The sequence below is a fragment of the Anabas testudineus genome, chromosome 24, assembly GCF_900324465.2.
Source record: "Anabas testudineus chromosome 24, fAnaTes1.2, whole genome shotgun sequence".
Classification (NCBI taxonomy): domain Eukaryota; kingdom Metazoa; phylum Chordata; class Actinopteri; order Anabantiformes; family Anabantidae; genus Anabas; species Anabas testudineus.
In genome coordinates this window covers 7163737-7180189 of record NC_046632.1, presented here as the reverse complement: position 1 = coordinate 7180189, position 16453 = coordinate 7163737, and the positions used below count along the sequence as shown (strand labels likewise).

The window sequence follows — 16453 nt, the reverse complement described above, 5'->3', positions numbered from 1 at the left end:
GGACAAAACCCCACCCTTCCTATATAGTGTAGGAGCGTTTCGTGTCTCTGAGGTCATTTTCACTGTTTCTTTGTGACTTTTCTTTTTGTCATTTTGCACATTCCAGTAGATGATTTGTGTTGTGTCATCTTCCATCTCTTTGTGGTTGTTTTACATCTGCTGGTGAAGCAGAAATCTCCCCTTGCTGTTGTTGGCTGAAAAACCCGTAGCTTTTGTTTTGTTTGTTTGTTTCATTACATAATTAGTTCACACTGGAGAATATGATATGAAATGCTGTCTGCCAAGGGGCCACTGGGAGCCCCAGGGCCAGTATAAGCTCATTCAGTAATCCATCCATGATAACAAGGAGGCAGTGGACTTTTACTGGAGTTAGTTTGAGCCAGTTCCTTTACTCATACTAGTGTAATTTACACCCAGGTAAATAAGTCACTGGGATAATACCTATATGGGCAGCCCTGCATAAAAATGGATAGGCTCTATACGACTAACGGGAAGATCATGCAAACAGATCTAGATAACAATATGTTGTCTATCAATCTACAACTATAGCATACTCTTGTAGTGTTGACTCAACAAATAGGTTTCACTTTACATGCTGTTGAAACTGTGAGAAAGGTGATCGTTCGTCTATGAGGAGTCAGACAGGAGTGTTTCTAATGTTTTGGTCCTCTCATAATGTGGCATGTTAGGGTTACATTAAGCCAGCTGGTGGCAGTGTTGCTCAGACCAACGAGAGCTCGCGAGTTCTTCACAGCAAACAACTAATCTTCCACAGACAACAGCCATCACTTGATCAAACAGGGGAAACACCGACTATGTATATCCTGTTCTCTCTTCCTGCAACGAACATATTCTTCCTACTTCATATATATTTTATGATCTGAGTGGGGAATAAAAACTGCTCCTCCATAATATATGAGTCACATTTAGAAGAAACACAAGCACTCGCAGCCATTCACTGGCAGCCTGTGGCATGGGTGTGAAGGCTGAGTAGAGTGATCAGCAGGCTGGAGAGGCACGATCATCCTGTCAGGGTGTCACTCACCACGCGATGGGCTCTGACTGACTGAGTGACTGATTAATCTCCCCAGGGCCACACATATCAATTCTGGTGTCAATCAGGAGTAGCCCTTAGAGAGAGGTCGTACATAAAAGCATCATACTAATATATCCACTGTTGATTTCTTTTGCAAAAGTACATGTTGTCGCCCACAATTATTCATCAGCCAAGCACTTTTATCCTCGAGGCAACTTGAAAAGAAATCAAAACACTCTGTCATACAGTAAAAAGCTTAGTAAAACAGCTCCATTCATCTTGCATCCTAAGGGATCGGGGTGGATAGAAATTCAATGCACAGAGTGAGAATCCCATCTCTCCTGTAAAGTCCTGCTTTAATCATCATCTCAGAGTGATGCAATTCCCTCGTCTGCATGCCTCTACATATTGACCAGAGTTATGTTTACCTGGCAATGTGTGCAATGGCTATAAATGATTAATATAGTCTCAGAGACCTATGAGCCAAACGAATGAGCCGCGCTTGATGTGTTGCAAAAATAAATATGAACATTTACGTTAATGGACACAGAAAATGAATGCCTTGCATCTGATTTTGCAAAGTTTGCAAATTCATATGCACTAGACTATCTTTTTGATGTCAGAGATGCATTTTTATTGTTCCTTTGAACAAACACACAGCTGCGCTTGTTCAAAAGAACTGGGTTAGTTTGGCCATGGAAATGTTCAAATCAACCTTTTTAAAAGGAAATTAAAAATCCACAGGGGGAATTGTTTAACACACGGGTCGACTTATGTTAGCAAGCAGGAAAAATGAAAAGGATCATATATCATATTGAACACTGTAAATCAAGCTCCTTCTTTAAATTGACCTTACTGACAAAATTTGGAGGAAAAAGATGCTGTAGCCAGGTAACGTCAGGTGCTAAAGCCTACTGCTCTAAATATCTAGTGAATATCTGTGTTTTGGTTCAGATGACATCATCTGGTAGCTCATCCTACAGAGATTGTAGTCTTGGTCACCCTTTTCCTGCAGATGGCATCATCAGATCTGTTGAACCGCTTCAAATGACAGCAGAGAAGAAGTGATGCTTTATGTTACTCAGTTACTCAGACTGTCTAAATGCTGAGAGTGAACCAAATAATGATAGTCTGCAGAATTTCCTCCCTATGAAAAATGTATTTTGACGGCATGTTCTGTCTCTTAAAATGTTAAAAGTCAATGTTCGCCTTTAACTTGTAGGAGAATGTAATTTATCTTTTCATTTCACATGTTCATGTGTAATTTTAAGCTCTAGTTTTGTTTAGTTGTTCTATTTCATTAGTCACTTTGTGCAGTGGGACTATCTTATCGCAGCATAACAAGTAAAATATAGCTTCTGTTCCTTGTCCTTCTTACCTTTGCAAATTAAACCGGGTATAGAACGTCCAAAAGCAACAGCAAATTGCAGTTTCAAAGGCTCCAGCATCAGTTAACCGTTAGTCACCAAGAATCGAGAGCAGTGCCACTTCCTCCTATTCTCAATTCTATTCTAAGCCGTGCTTCCCTTGAGGTGCAGGCCCAATTATTAAGCCTCCACCGTGGGAGCAGCTGTACAATTTGCACGACACATGACTTCAGCACAGCCGCCCCAGCATCACGTCTTCACAGTGCATTAGGAATTAAAGTTCACAGATAGGAAGTAAAGTGGGACTTCTTAGCCTGCAGACACTGCGACTTTCTGTTTTGCACAGAGGAAGCGTCGTTGGGCTGCGTGAGTCGTGCTCAGTCTCCAACATTTGTCTGGAATCCACCTTATTATAAGCATTTCATATTTAATTCAGGCAATATTTAGCAATTTTATGTTGAGACAGGAGTCTCTTAAAGCACTCCAGCAGTCTGCTAGAGGATATACAGAACTTCATATGAACTGTATGGAGGGTCCAGTCAGTGATCACTTTGCAGTTATTTCAGATTTTGTACAGAGTGCAGAACTGATTGTTAAACATTGCCAGAGGGGTGGAGGGGATCAATAGAGCCTCAGCAGAAACCATCGATACTGAGCTGGGGTCTAAGCACTTAAAATGTAAATGCATCTTCAATAGCAACAACATGAACAAGTTCTATCAGCGTCTTGGGATCTCTCCAGGTGCCTGGTGTGCATTTATCTGTGAAATCAAAATCTCTGCACAAAAGACACAGTCGCCCAAGTGCTGGACACTGATGCATTGCAACACAACAAAATAAAATGGGCCACGCTGCCTCTCTGAAACACGGGTTGATAGAAAAACACCACAGCTTCCTCCGTGTACCCTCTGATGCAAGTATGACTGCTATGTTTATTGATGCTGTGTATTGCAAGTGGCGTCCTTTCTCCAGTCAGGAGTAATGAGACATTTGGTGTGCTTTACAAACCTGTTGAAGTCAAGCCAAATGGGAGATTTTTTAAATGGAACAAGGTGTCCCAAAGGATCTCCTTTGATCGGAGTACATTTATGTGATAGAAATAACTTCTAATTAATTATGCATGCGCAGTGGGATTGCTTAAATCTACAGCAAGTATCACCAGTATTCAGACATGTTATACATTTTTGGTAAGTTAGCATACCAGACATACTTTAATCTGAAAAACCTTGCTAGAGAAAACACAACAATATATTGTTTAGTATATTATTGTTAATTGCAGCTTACAAAACAAAGCAGACTTGCCAGGTATCACTTAAATAATTCATTGTAAAGACATATTTGTGTTAAAGAAGCCAAAAATCCAACATTCGTCTTTATTTGGAACAGTCCAATAAAACAGGCAATATGAAGAGTAGTCCATAAAGATTTTCTTTAAAAGGCTTTTTTTCTTTATCGAGGATGCAAAAGAGACAATAATATATAATAATAGTAACAATTAAGGTCACTGTAATCGAACATAACTCTTGCAGAGTTCATGGTCCCTGATATCTCCCCAGCCTCCGTTTTTCACATGGGGGGCCACTCCTCCGGCCCCGTTGGCTGGCAGTCTCTTTGCTATCAGGAGGTTCTTTGGGAACAGCTGGTTCCCGCTGCTCTGTAGGATGTTTTCTATCTTGGTTTTCTGGCTGATTGGCATGCAAGAAGCCTTCTTGTGGTGCATGCCACAGTCTCCGGCGTGGAAAACCCGCGGTGCCTCACTCACCATGACTTTCCAGTAGGAGGGCAAGCAGGCCACAGTCAGGTGTTGTAAGGACCAGTCCCAGTTGTAGTCGTCGTAAGTGCAGAATGTGTCGGTGCATTGAATAAGCTTCTGGTATGTCTCTCTGCTCAAAGCCATCCCCATGTTGTGCTCAGTGGACTTCCAGACTTTTACCTCCACCTTGTTTGCTTTGCTGGAGTAGCCGATGTGGCTGTAACTCCCTAGTGAGAGGATGTCGCAGTCTGAGCACTGCTCCCTTTTGAGAGTTGACATCAGCTTTAAGAGGTGGATAAAGTCCGGAGACAAGTAGTGGTCCTCCTCAATTAGCAGGACCAGACCCTTGTGGTCCTTCAGTGCCCGGACTCTGTCCCATACAAAGTGGAGCTTCCACCACCAGTGGTGCTTGGTCTGGGAGAACTTTGCCTCACGATAGTGGCCGAATGAGTCAGGGTATTCAGCGTTAATGCATCCCAGCTTTAAGGCGTCCTTTTTAGGAATGTCTCTAGGACAGTCTCTGGGGTCATTTCCAGGGAACTCCTCGGGGTACAGCTGGATGCTGAAGGGGAAGAAAATCTGAAGGACTTGACAGAAGTCAACAGAGGCCACCACTTTGTTTATCTCAGGGGACCAGTAGTCATGGCTGAATATCAGCAGTATGCCCTCCACACCTCTAGCCTTCCGCAAACTGTCCACTAACAGCTTAAGGTAGTCTGGCCGGTTATGGACTTGAACCACCACAACCAGATCATCTTTCTGTCGTGCCATCTTAAACTTCTCCTCATTTCTTATGGTCTGGTCAAAGTTCAGCTGGAAGACAATGCCACGGTAGACTAACGTGGTGTTATCTACCTCTGGCTTTGGTATCTTCTCTTTATCCTTCGTTTTCTCAGGGTGTGTGTCATTTGTTTGAATAACAGGAGGTAGAACAGGTACCCGGCTGACTGCAGGTGTGGCTTGCACCTGGATATGGTTGTTGATGCTACTACTGCTGCTGCTGCTAATACTGCTGCTTCTCTTCACTGTCTCCACTTCCTTGGGGAACGTTCCACTGTCATTCTTCTTCTGCCTTCCGCTGCTCCAGAAAGCTAGGCCACAGACGACAACCACCAGAGTCAGTATCACCACCTTCCTCTTGTAGATTCGGAGTCTCATGATAGGGGGTAAGCCTCTTGCAAAATGGGAGAAGTTGATTGTAGAGTAACAAAAAAAAAATAAACACAGGCTTGCAGTTATAATGATGTGCTTTGCACAGCAATCAAGCCTGACCAAAAAGAAGTTATGAGGCTAATTGTTGGCAAAATTAACTTTTGTTGTAAACATGGAACCTGCTGGAATATCATTGGTGGTGGATGAATATTCCATAAGGCATGATGGGTGCTAGGAGGCAGCAGAGTAGCAGTTTGCATGAACCACCTAAATGAGAAATAGATAAATCAGAATGTTAGAGCAGTTAATTAAATATTACCAACATGCTTAAAAAGTAGGAATATTTTCCATATATAGAATAGTAAATCATCAATTAGGGAAATGTATGCACGCATAAAGTAAAGTAAGCGCACTGGAAGCCTCCTGGTTATTGCGCAAGCCATGTAACTGTAACGCCCCTGGTTTGAGTCTGGCTGAGATCTTTGTTGCATTCACCCACACAACCTCTCTCCCTATGTTCCCCGTCTGCCTCTCCACTATCAAGCTTTCAAAAAACAAAACAAAAAAAAAAACAACAGTTGTTAGTATTTTTCAATATAAAATAATCTTAATTCAAGGTGCACTTATTAGCTTCTTTTGGAATCTCATACACCCACATGTCTTGTAGCTCACAGATAACAAGTAAGCGACCATGAAATGGGATTTAGGTTAAGGTTTTAAAACATTTTAGGGGTTTGCCAATGTGAAACAAGGCGATTAGATCATATAATGACCAACATTCGATAAACAGCAATTGTTTAGCTCTCGTGCTACAAAAGGTATAACTTAAACCACAAACATCATTTAATACATGCCATACTTGGGACTGCAAAGTTTTTCCTCGGGTTCAGAGCACTCCACATTTAGTTATATACCATCAATGTTGATTATTGCTCTGTGCTTCTAAATTACCTTCTGCATAAATATCTGTCCCTAACTGCATTATCAATACTCATTAGCCCTCTTTGCTCAAATGGGAACAAACCTCGATCTTTTATCAGTTATTAAATTAGGGCTCTCTCTGGCTTCCTACCTGGCCCCCTGCATCCGTCTCATCTCTGCCCTGAGACTCTTCATCTCAGTAGTCACAGTTTGGCACCATCACCGCCCTGGGAGATCTCTTAATCTGTGATAGTATTTACTAATACACTGTTGGTAGCTGCTACACAACTCAACAAGGAGAGGCAGTGTGCCAGGAGTAAACATGCTCTTTACCACATCCTTTCTAGGACATCTGTGAGAGCAGCTCGTTAAAGCACAGAGCTGTCTAAGCGACACGTCTAATGTCTTTGCAACATGCACGGCTTTTCCGTGTTGAATGCTTTCTCTGTCCCACACTTCTCCAAATCCAGTCAAACGTTTCTTCTGCCTCTTTAATCCACTAGACTACTTTGGCCACGACCACAGCTCGTTTCAACACCCAGTCCCCCACACTTCCAGCATATTACGGTGAGTTTTTTCTGACCTGAATTGGCCGCTGTCAGCCCCACCGAGCCAGCGACAGCTTTTTTTTTTATTTTTATCGATTTTAACATGAAATACCATCACCCTTAATCCACACACTGGCGTCAAATGCCCTGGTAGCTACTGAAACTGAAAACAACAGTTGGCGTTTCAGCTCCGCTCTTTTTTTTTTTTTTATGGCAGCGAGCATCCTGTCAATGCTAACGTGAAGTTAGCTTCTGCTAGCAACTTAACGTTAACGTAACGAGCAGCGCGTCCGGACCAGACCTCGTCAACAGCAGCGACCATGGCGAAACACAACAACCAGACCTAACGCCAGACTAGGTACCTAAAAACCGGAGTAGCCGTGGGGTCCTTTCACGGAGAAACATCAGCACGGTGGCGTCCAGTTCTCCTCCATAACGTTACCGTCCAGCAGTCTGCATCGAAACGCAACTATCCGATAGCTGATTATCACAACCCCAAATACGGAACCACTGCCTGCTGCTATCCCACAATGCACTGGTCCAGCGGGGGGCAGCCGAGACGCCCCGACATGTTTCCGCGGTGCTGAGAACATTTGTAGGTGCAGCATGGAGAGAAGGAGGTCTAGTAATTCTTCAAGTACAGAAATCCACACTGTGTTAAACCACTGCATATTATATTATTATAATATTTCTTTCGTTAAAATAGGGCGCACAGCTGTGGATGAGAAAATAACCCCAGTAATTCACCGGGGGTACTTTAAAGGATGTGGCCCAAGAGTTGTTCCATATTCTGTCTATAATAAGAAACTCCAGGTGCCGTGTTCCTAAAATCCAGTTTTTCTTCTTCCTGGCAGATATTAATGCTTGTAAAAGTTGGTTGTGAATTTCAAAATAATGAAATAATTCAAAACACAAGAGGGATATTAAATCTAAAAAATAATTAATATATGTAATTAGAAGAAGATATACTGTATATATTACTTTTTGCTTTGCATTTATTTCTTTATTTAGTATCTATATAAGTTCTATTATGATACACACAAGTTGTAAAATGCAGATGTTGCCATTACAGATTTAGATATTTTAATTAATGAACAGTAAGATATATGACCACACAAAATATGCATTATCCTACTAGATGTATTGATGAATGTAGAGCATTTTCTCTAAAAATATAATCAACTAAATACAGTATTAAATGTAATTAAGCTGATCACATGGCATTTCATCTTATATTTAATCCATTTGGGAATTAACTTGGACAAAAACCAATACACAACATCTGTGCTCTGGAAGAAAATATTGCTCACTTTCAATTTTTCAATAAATAAAAATTAAATGTGAGTCCAAAGTAAGTTTGTAACGCGTACAGGTTTGCAACAAACTTAAACAGTGTTGGTGTAAAAATTGTGTGCAAATTCTTAATAATATATCTAATATGTAAATTAATGTACTGTATCTAATATGATGTATAACTAACCATATATATAAGGTGCTTAAAATCAGCTTCATCTTTACCAGCTGCTGTTTCCACACAGAGATTTTTGTCCTTATTATTTTTTATTAATTACCACAATTTTTTTTTTTTTTTTGTTTAACCTTCACCTTTGAGAGTTTCTCCAACTAATTTGATCTAAACATACATTTAGCCTAGTTACGAACAGGGTTGAATTCAATAGTATTTGAGGTTATTTTTGGAGCTTGTATTTAATATTTTAACTTTAATGCAGAAATTGAAGTGGTACTCCTACTTGTGGTGTAGTACTACTTTAGGGAAGGTACTGTAGTCTATGATTACCCACTGCAGTTGTAGAGCTACTCGCTGGTAGTTCTCGGAGGCTCCACTAAGAGGCGCTACACAACAACCCCACAACCGGAAACACCTCCCGATTGGAGCTTCATCTGCGCACGCGCGTGCTTCGTTCTTCCTTTCTGACACTCGAGCGAAAGAGACAAGATGGGCCATCAGCAGCTCTATTGGAGTCACCCCAGAAAATTCGGACAGGGATCCCGATCCTGGTCAGTGCGGCCTTTAGTGTGTCAGTTATCGACAGATGTGCTAAAGCGAGGCAGTTTGACGGTGTTTGCGTTTACCGTTGTTCAGTAATTTGTCGCCAAATGTGCACCGCATGGGTGCTGATCCTGAGCTAATATGGCGGTGTGGAGATGCGCCTCCCCATCTTCATAGCACTGTTCTCTTTACCGCCGGCAGCTTTGATACGAAACTGCTCGTGTTCAATGTTATGGCTAACATGTTAAAATATGTTTAGCAGGGAATGTTAGAGTGGGGTTTTTATTCTTTGAACGTCGCAAAGTGTTCTGGAGCTAAACTGAGGTTAGCTAAGCTAGCGTTAGCATGGATGCTCATAGGGAGGTAATACAATAACGACAACCGGGTCTGAGTTTGTGCGGACTTCCGCACTCGTTAGTTTAAGTCTTGGAGTTGCACGCAGCCTGTCGTATAAAGGTTCACCGTTTAACACCTTCTTGTGTTTTATTCCAGCCGGGTATGCTCGAACAGACACGGTCTGATCCGTAAATACGGGCTCAACATGTGCCGCCAGTGCTTCAGGCAGTACGCCAAAGACATCGGCTTCGTCAAGGTAAGTAGTGTTGTCCATTGAGTTATCTTCCATGTAACAACATACCACACGCAGGTGTAGACCCATTGTTAATGACGAAAACACGACTAGTTCTAAAATACAGCTACAAAATTAAGATGAAAATGTCGATTTGTGTGATTCACTGGGATATTTGTATATTTGATCTTAAGTAATATTTGTTTTATTTTTTTCTTTTTATAACACAGCTGGACTAGATGTCATGCACTGACATGTCCTCTGGTGGGCTGTGATCTTTGGAAAGCTTGCCAAGATGGGATAATTCACTGCAAATAAATGTTTCTTTGTCCAACTTAATTGTTTTCTGTGTTTACTTATGCATTTGGATCATTCTGTTTTATCTGAGATTTTCTAGAAACGGTTTATGGTCTTGATATGGAACATAATACATTATCACCAAACTGCTCAAGACACAATGCAGAAACAACCAAAGCTAACAGGAATATTTGAAGAGAACTTTGACTTGGTTTTGTCCATTTCAGCTTTCTAATAAATGAAAATCCCACAGTTCACATTACATTCTTATCCGACTATGTTTATGTATGTTATGTGTATTAATATTGAGAAGTTTAAGCTTTTTTGCTATTAGAAATTGGGGTGTCTTGTGTATCCCATCATGGATGGCCTACTTAAACATAACGGTTACATTGTTGAGAATTTTTATCACAGTAGCCGTGTTGGGGGATCTACGTGACAACAAACAACTGAACTGGAGCAAAGCTGCCTTAGGGACAAGTCTAGTTTGGTTAACTACAGCTACTTTACCTCAAAGTACCTTTTAAGAAATGAAATGGTTATGAAATGCACCACAAAGAAAGTCACTTGCTAGCAAAAAATGCCACCCAAAAAAAAGCAAAAGTAATTTACCTACTGGTGTCACTCTACATGTGGTTGAAGCTACAGGTATTGACATTTTCTGTAATTATATTTTGTGATTGTTGACCCAACATGGGACATTTCAGATTTCCTCTAGGTCAATTTTTCTAATGCATAGTTTACCATTAGTCAACTATAAACATTTAGTAATTAATATTATAAACAGATTTTTTGTTTTGCTTAACCAGAAATATGTCTAAAGGTACTTGATATTTATTAGCCAATTGACATTTTATGATGCTCCCTTCATTCAGTCCTCAGTCCAGTTAATGCACCTTTACAGTAGAGTCACTCCTGTGTTTTTAGCCAGGTTGTCCTAAATTACCTGACATCCCAATATACCTGAATTCATCTTACAATGTAGTTAATTACACAGTTTGTGCTATCCAGTAGTGCAGTGTAGTGTTGCTAAAATACATCTGTGGAAGTTCTAATGATTCCATTGTCACTGCCAGAAACTGTTAACCACCAGTGATTGCTGCAGCATTACTTGGAGTGTATCAGTACTTACAAGCAGAATGAAGCAAATTGTTGGAAGCTAGTAAATTGGTTCAACAAGATAAAAAAACAAACAGAACAAAAGGTCATTCATTAATTCACTTAAAACACATTTGCTGAGATTTCTGCAGGAAGTGATGTACTACAATTTATACTTGCAGCTGTACATCATATTAAAATGCACTCCACTATAGTAGTTGATAATGTTCAGCATTTGCAAACAGTAATTTCTTAGTCAGCATGTGTTCACATTAAATGGCATGCCCCCTATAATCCACAGATTGGTAACATGCTGTGATATCAGTCTTGTTCGAAATGAATGAAATCTGATAGGCCCCACATAGTGTGACTAATTGCTTGGTGCTTTGTGTATTTAGTTACCAAAGTTTAGATATTGAGTAGACTCAGCACAAGCAGAAGCCATAAAACCTTGGCAGGTGGGATCCAGTGCAGATCCATAAATAAAGCTTGGCCAGGATTTACTTAATTAGTGTTTTTCTTTTTTCTTTTTCAGTTTCAAATAGAGACAGTTAAGTGTGAAGCACTAGATGGCAGCAGCACTTCACTTTCACGATGCAAGGCCAGCTGCAGTAACATACATTACTGCATTGTTCAGCATGCATCGTGTATACACTGTAATCAAAACCTTTACCCTCTTCTCATTAAGCATTTATAAAAGCATAATGAAAGTGTTGTTGGTTACACAGTGTAGACCTCAGAACTGCAGATGAAAAGGACATTTTCTAGAAAGCACTCTGATGATCTGAACTGAAGCAGATACATTATTAGGTACCCTAGCGCTTTTACAGAAATTCACTTTGGTTCAGGCTGAATCTCACATATATTTAGATCACGCCTCACGCTTTGATGATTTATCAGCCAGAGGTTTGGGGTTGGTCCTGTTTAATCCAAGGCATCAAATAAATTCTGTTTGGCTAAGTCCGGTTTATCATAAATAACAAATCTCTTTGTGCTCGGCGAGATTAGGATGAAACTTTAATGATTCCATTGGGGAAATTAGAACGCTGTGAAAAATAAGCAAGATCCCTGCAAAAATGAAGGTTATATCAAAAACAAACCTTTAACATGCTGTAAAAGAAGGCGCGCTACGTTGGAGGAGTACCTCCGAGCAGGACTGATGATATACAGCACAAAAAAATACATGAGATCTGCAACATGCAGGATGAACTCATTAAACCCAACATGCTTAACTGCATAATGTCGAATATGAGCACAATTATCCCATTAAAAACATGCAGACAAACGTTCAAGGCTATTGTTAGGTGGAGGACACCTGTGTTCATCAAATGTGTATGCATGTGTTGCATAAGCAGTAACTCATATTCAGAAAGGAGTGGAGTGTGCAGCAGCACTCTGCATTAATACTCGATGATAGAGGCTGAGGCTGTTTGGACAGAGGGAGCTGAACACACGAGGGCTCCGTCTTGCATAAGTCCACTACGGAGGTGGGTTGAAGGTGTTGCGTTTGATGTTCAGTTTCATTTTTTTCCCTTCCTCGCCAGCTTATTAACGCTCTTGTTATTCTGCCTCTTCAGTACACCACTGCCCAGACAACTGAGACAACTGACTGATAGGACACGCTGAAAAGTCGGTTTCATCCAACCCAAGTAATTTCAAGGTTATTTCTTTTTCAGTGCCGTGGTGCGTCCAGGCCCATTTGCCAGTAAAATATAGCTCCAGATTGATGTAAGCTTTTCATGTCAAACTATTACAATAATGTTCACGGTATAATTTCATGAAAAAGAAACTGGATAACGGTCATTTAGCAACACTCACTGCTAAATAGATTCACAGACTCCAGAACACTTAGCTGCTGTATCTGAACATCAGTTTGTATGAGCATAAATATTATATGTATGCTATGTTTTCAAGGTGCATTAAATAACTTTTCTGACCACATGGGGACATAAGAACTCCACAACTGGTTGAGAGATACATAAGGTGACAGATTATTACCTCATTAAGCCATAATGAATTAGATGCTTATAAAGTCTTGCACGCCTAGTAGACATGTGGCAACATTAGCTGTTATTTGGATTTGTGTTACTACCTGACAAATGTAAGTTTAGTATGCAGTGACTTGAAGAGATATTTTCATCCTTAGCTGGTAAATGTTCAGTGTTTTCATAACCGACATGTCAACAGCTTTGACAGTTTTACTGCAGGTTAGTCTGGGGAGCTTCTAGGTGTGAATGATTAGGGTGTTCCTGCGAATGTGAAGTAGCCTTTCAGTGAAAGCCATCACCAAGTAAGGCAGAGACATCCTGACTTTTAGTCTCTAGGATGTTAATAAGTGTGGTGCAGGTGAACAGATGGCAAAACCTGAACTCAGACCAGCTCCTCCAGGTTGCAGCTTAGACTTCCTGTTTATAGTTTTAACTCTTATGACATCATCAGCAAATGAGTGGGAGATAATATGGAAGCAAGGAACTAAAGGGGTTACAAGGAATGACTCCCTGTTCTTAAATCACTGGAAGCAGCTGATTGCACTTTTTTTTTTAAATTAAAGACTTTGCAGCTTTAAGTTACTGAAATACAGATGTGGGTTAGAAACAATTAGTAACTGTTTGTTTCGTGACACAACAAGACTCTGGCATCTCTACCAACTGTGGATGCTTGTGTTTTTACTGATGAGCAGGTAGTGTCGTGGGACTGGGAGTAAGTCATTTGTGCTCTCAGTTTATTTTCCCTAAGAGACAAATGTGCTGCAGTAGTGATGCACATGTGGAGAAAATCAATAGTTTGTACTTGTGAGCAACTCTGTGTGCATGTCGTGCTTGTACATGCTCCCTTGTGTATATATTACTGTGAGCATGCTTTGTGGCAACAACCACATCTTTAAATTGAAAGTAAACCTTAATAAAACACTATTCTGAACAAAGCAGAGGGGAATTTCTGTGACGGCTTGGGACCCGAAGTCCTGGTTGCTGCTCTGACTGACGGCCAGAGAGGTCAGAGATGTCTGCCATCCATTGTCTAGACTATAGGGAAAATTAGTGAACTAAAAATGTTACCACACACTGTTGGCATGGAAACATTCCACTGGGTTTACCTGCTTTCAATTGTTAGGCCGAGAGGCACTTCTCGCTGCAAGGTTCCTCACAAGGGCTGTAGAAAAGAACACGGCTCATTCATGTTCTCCCTCAGTTTCCACTGAGTGGGATCGGTGTTGAAGCCTAAGTGCCTGAGCAATAGCAGATGAAAAAGGAAAAAACAAAAAGCGTAGGCAGCCGTTGATAAATAGAATGATTAATTAAAAAAATATGAGCAACAGTAAAGGCGCGGTGGCTGTGGTGAATGCAGCTCTGTGAGTTGGTAATTACCAGATGTTTTGTTCATGATACTCTCATTTTCTTTAGGCGGTAGTGAGTAAGGATGGTTAAGGCAGTCCTAAATAATCAATTTATTCCTTGCAAGAGCAATATCAATAGCCGTAAACATCATCAGACTACAGTGTTACCTCTAATAATTCAGTGTATTCCCTTGAGAAATGAGCTGTGCACTACTTTGAGCTGTCTTACAGTCCAGTATGGAGCACCTGGCTGATTCAATTGTCCCAGTCAAACAGCAACTAAATCCCAAACCGCCACAGAAAAAGCCTTCCCCATGTAAAGCCTCAATTCAGGCTTAGATTACTTTAGCAAGCATTAATTGCTCTATAGATTCCAGGGGAGATTATGGAGACTGATAAATTGCAGTGTGCATGATACAGACTCTATTCATTATATGAGGTCCATTCTACACTACAGAGGAAGGTGCCATATGCAGCATATGATCCTCAGACTGATGTTGTGGGAAATGGTAAAATGTCAGAAACACTATGAAATAGTCCCAGTAAACAGTAGGAAGTGCACAGGTGTAACTAATAAAACGAATGAGGGTTGCTTTACATGTAGGTGAGCCAGTTCTCGGGCCCAGCTGCATTTTGGCTCGGCGGTCGGGCTACTGGGACATTAAAATAGAACAGAACCAGAGTCATTAGCCCATTTACACCATCAATTCAAGGCAGGATCACTGTATTACTGTGCCAGTATGCTGCCTTGCTGTATACAAGGTACCATAGTGCTTTCACGGGCCTTTAAGCTGCCACGAGAGGCAGTGTCATGCCAGTTGTATTGGTGATGCTTGTGCTTCTCCTGATTTGACAAGTCACAGTCCTCAACTTCCTGCTGATGTGTGTGGCCGTTATTGGTTGTCAGATGTGGAGCCTAATCTTTCTGAATCTGTGGTTTTACAATATTTCAAGATGGTACAACTGTTATATTCTTTGTACATATCTTGGAAATATATATATATATTTTTTGACAGAGAGTTTTTCATTTTATTTTAGTATTTTATTGGCATCTGTCAGCACTCAAACTGTGTGTAATGTATATTTTGACAAGGAAGATGACTGGAGGATACAGAACGTCTCACCTCTCTGCAAAGTTAGGCAGATGATCTGCACTTAGACACTATAATTTCACAGCTGAAGCACAGAGTACAAAGAAAGAGAGCCAAAAATGAAAAATGTGTTGCTTACCAAATATGACAAATAGAAAAAGCATCCTCTGTTATGTTTTTGGTATTCAGTATGTATTATATTGGGTGACACGGTGGTAAATTTCATGAATTGCACTGTGAACGCATTGGAATCCATCAAACATCTGCGCACATAGCTGATCCGTAATGAAGGCCTCGGGAGGATGTTTTCTTTCAAAGCAATGGATGTGCAGCCTTAATATCATCCACATGAATAAGTATTGTTTTAAATGAAAAGACGAAAGCTGCACTTGAACCTAATTTGTTGCACCAAAAGTCATGTCGGCCCAGCCACAAAGTCAAAGTTAAACTGGTGGAATTTAACATCTGACATCATCATACATGACACCAGGCCTCATAGTCCAAACAGAGCAGTCAATAAATCACTACTTGCTGCCATCAAGCAAAGTGCTGCTGCAAAACCTACATATACTGTATCTGTGGGGGCAGTGCTGCACCACACTCAAAGTGGCACAGAGGGGAGGCTTGGAGCACTAGAAGGTTAGGTGACGGGAGGTGTCGGGCTGCTCTGTGGTGAGGAGCTTTTCAGTCACAGCAAACAAAAAAAAATGAGAGAGAGAGATGGAGAGCAGTAAGAAGCAGCCGCAGCTCCAGGCATGGCTAATTAAATATAGCATGCCATTTGAAGTGGGGAGTACAGCTGGAGTTTAAAAGACAAGCCAGTGTAGCCCAGGCACAGCGGGATAGCAGCCTTCACCAAAAAACAAAAAGACAAATCAAACGCTGAACTCATAAGACGCTCAAAGTGATAGCCCTGATCTTTGCTCTGCCTCTTGACTTGGTTATCACCTTATTGTAGCTACAATAATAACCAGTCATCTTTTTTTTTTGGCCTGATTAGAAAAGAGCACAATGATGAGAAAAGGAAAGTGTTTGTTGAAACGTACAACTCCAAACTCAATACAATACCCGCCTGCCATGTGTACTAAAGGGGGCAGCGGGGAAAAAAAAATTACTCATAAATGGAAAAGATCAAATAGTGGCATTTAACAATCCGCAGAGAAATGGTGTCACAGAGGACGTCGTGTTTCGACTCTCCTCGGGCTAACAGGATGTGATATTCTGTCAGCACTGTAATTTATTTCTCACACAGGTCATGCTGGGCAATTACACCATATA

The 16453-nt window shown here is 40.8% G+C and overlaps 2 protein-coding genes across 2 annotated transcripts; one reads left to right on the top strand and one right to left on the bottom strand.

Moving 5' to 3' along the window:
- Window positions 1–3357: 3357 nt before the first annotated feature.
- Window positions 3358–7416, bottom strand: mgat2 (alpha-1,6-mannosyl-glycoprotein 2-beta-N-acetylglucosaminyltransferase). Its single transcript, XM_026342172.1, has 2 exons — window positions 7139–7416; window positions 3358–5574 (listed from the first exon to the last, which is right to left on the bottom strand). Exon 2 carries the CDS (start codon window positions 5311–5313, stop codon window positions 3904–3906), a length of 1410 nt encoding a protein of 469 aa, XP_026197957.1. The 5' UTR covers window positions 5314–5574; window positions 7139–7416; the 3' UTR covers window positions 3358–3903.
- Window positions 7417–8677: 1261 nt separating this feature from the next.
- Window positions 8678–9909, top strand: rps29 (ribosomal protein S29). Its single transcript, XM_026340804.1, has 3 exons — window positions 8678–8795; window positions 9280–9379; window positions 9586–9909. Exons 1-3 carry the CDS (start codon window positions 8734–8736, stop codon window positions 9592–9594), a joined length of 171 nt encoding a protein of 56 aa, XP_026196589.1. The 5' UTR covers window positions 8678–8733; the 3' UTR covers window positions 9595–9909.
- Window positions 9910–16453: the final 6544 nt, after the last annotated feature.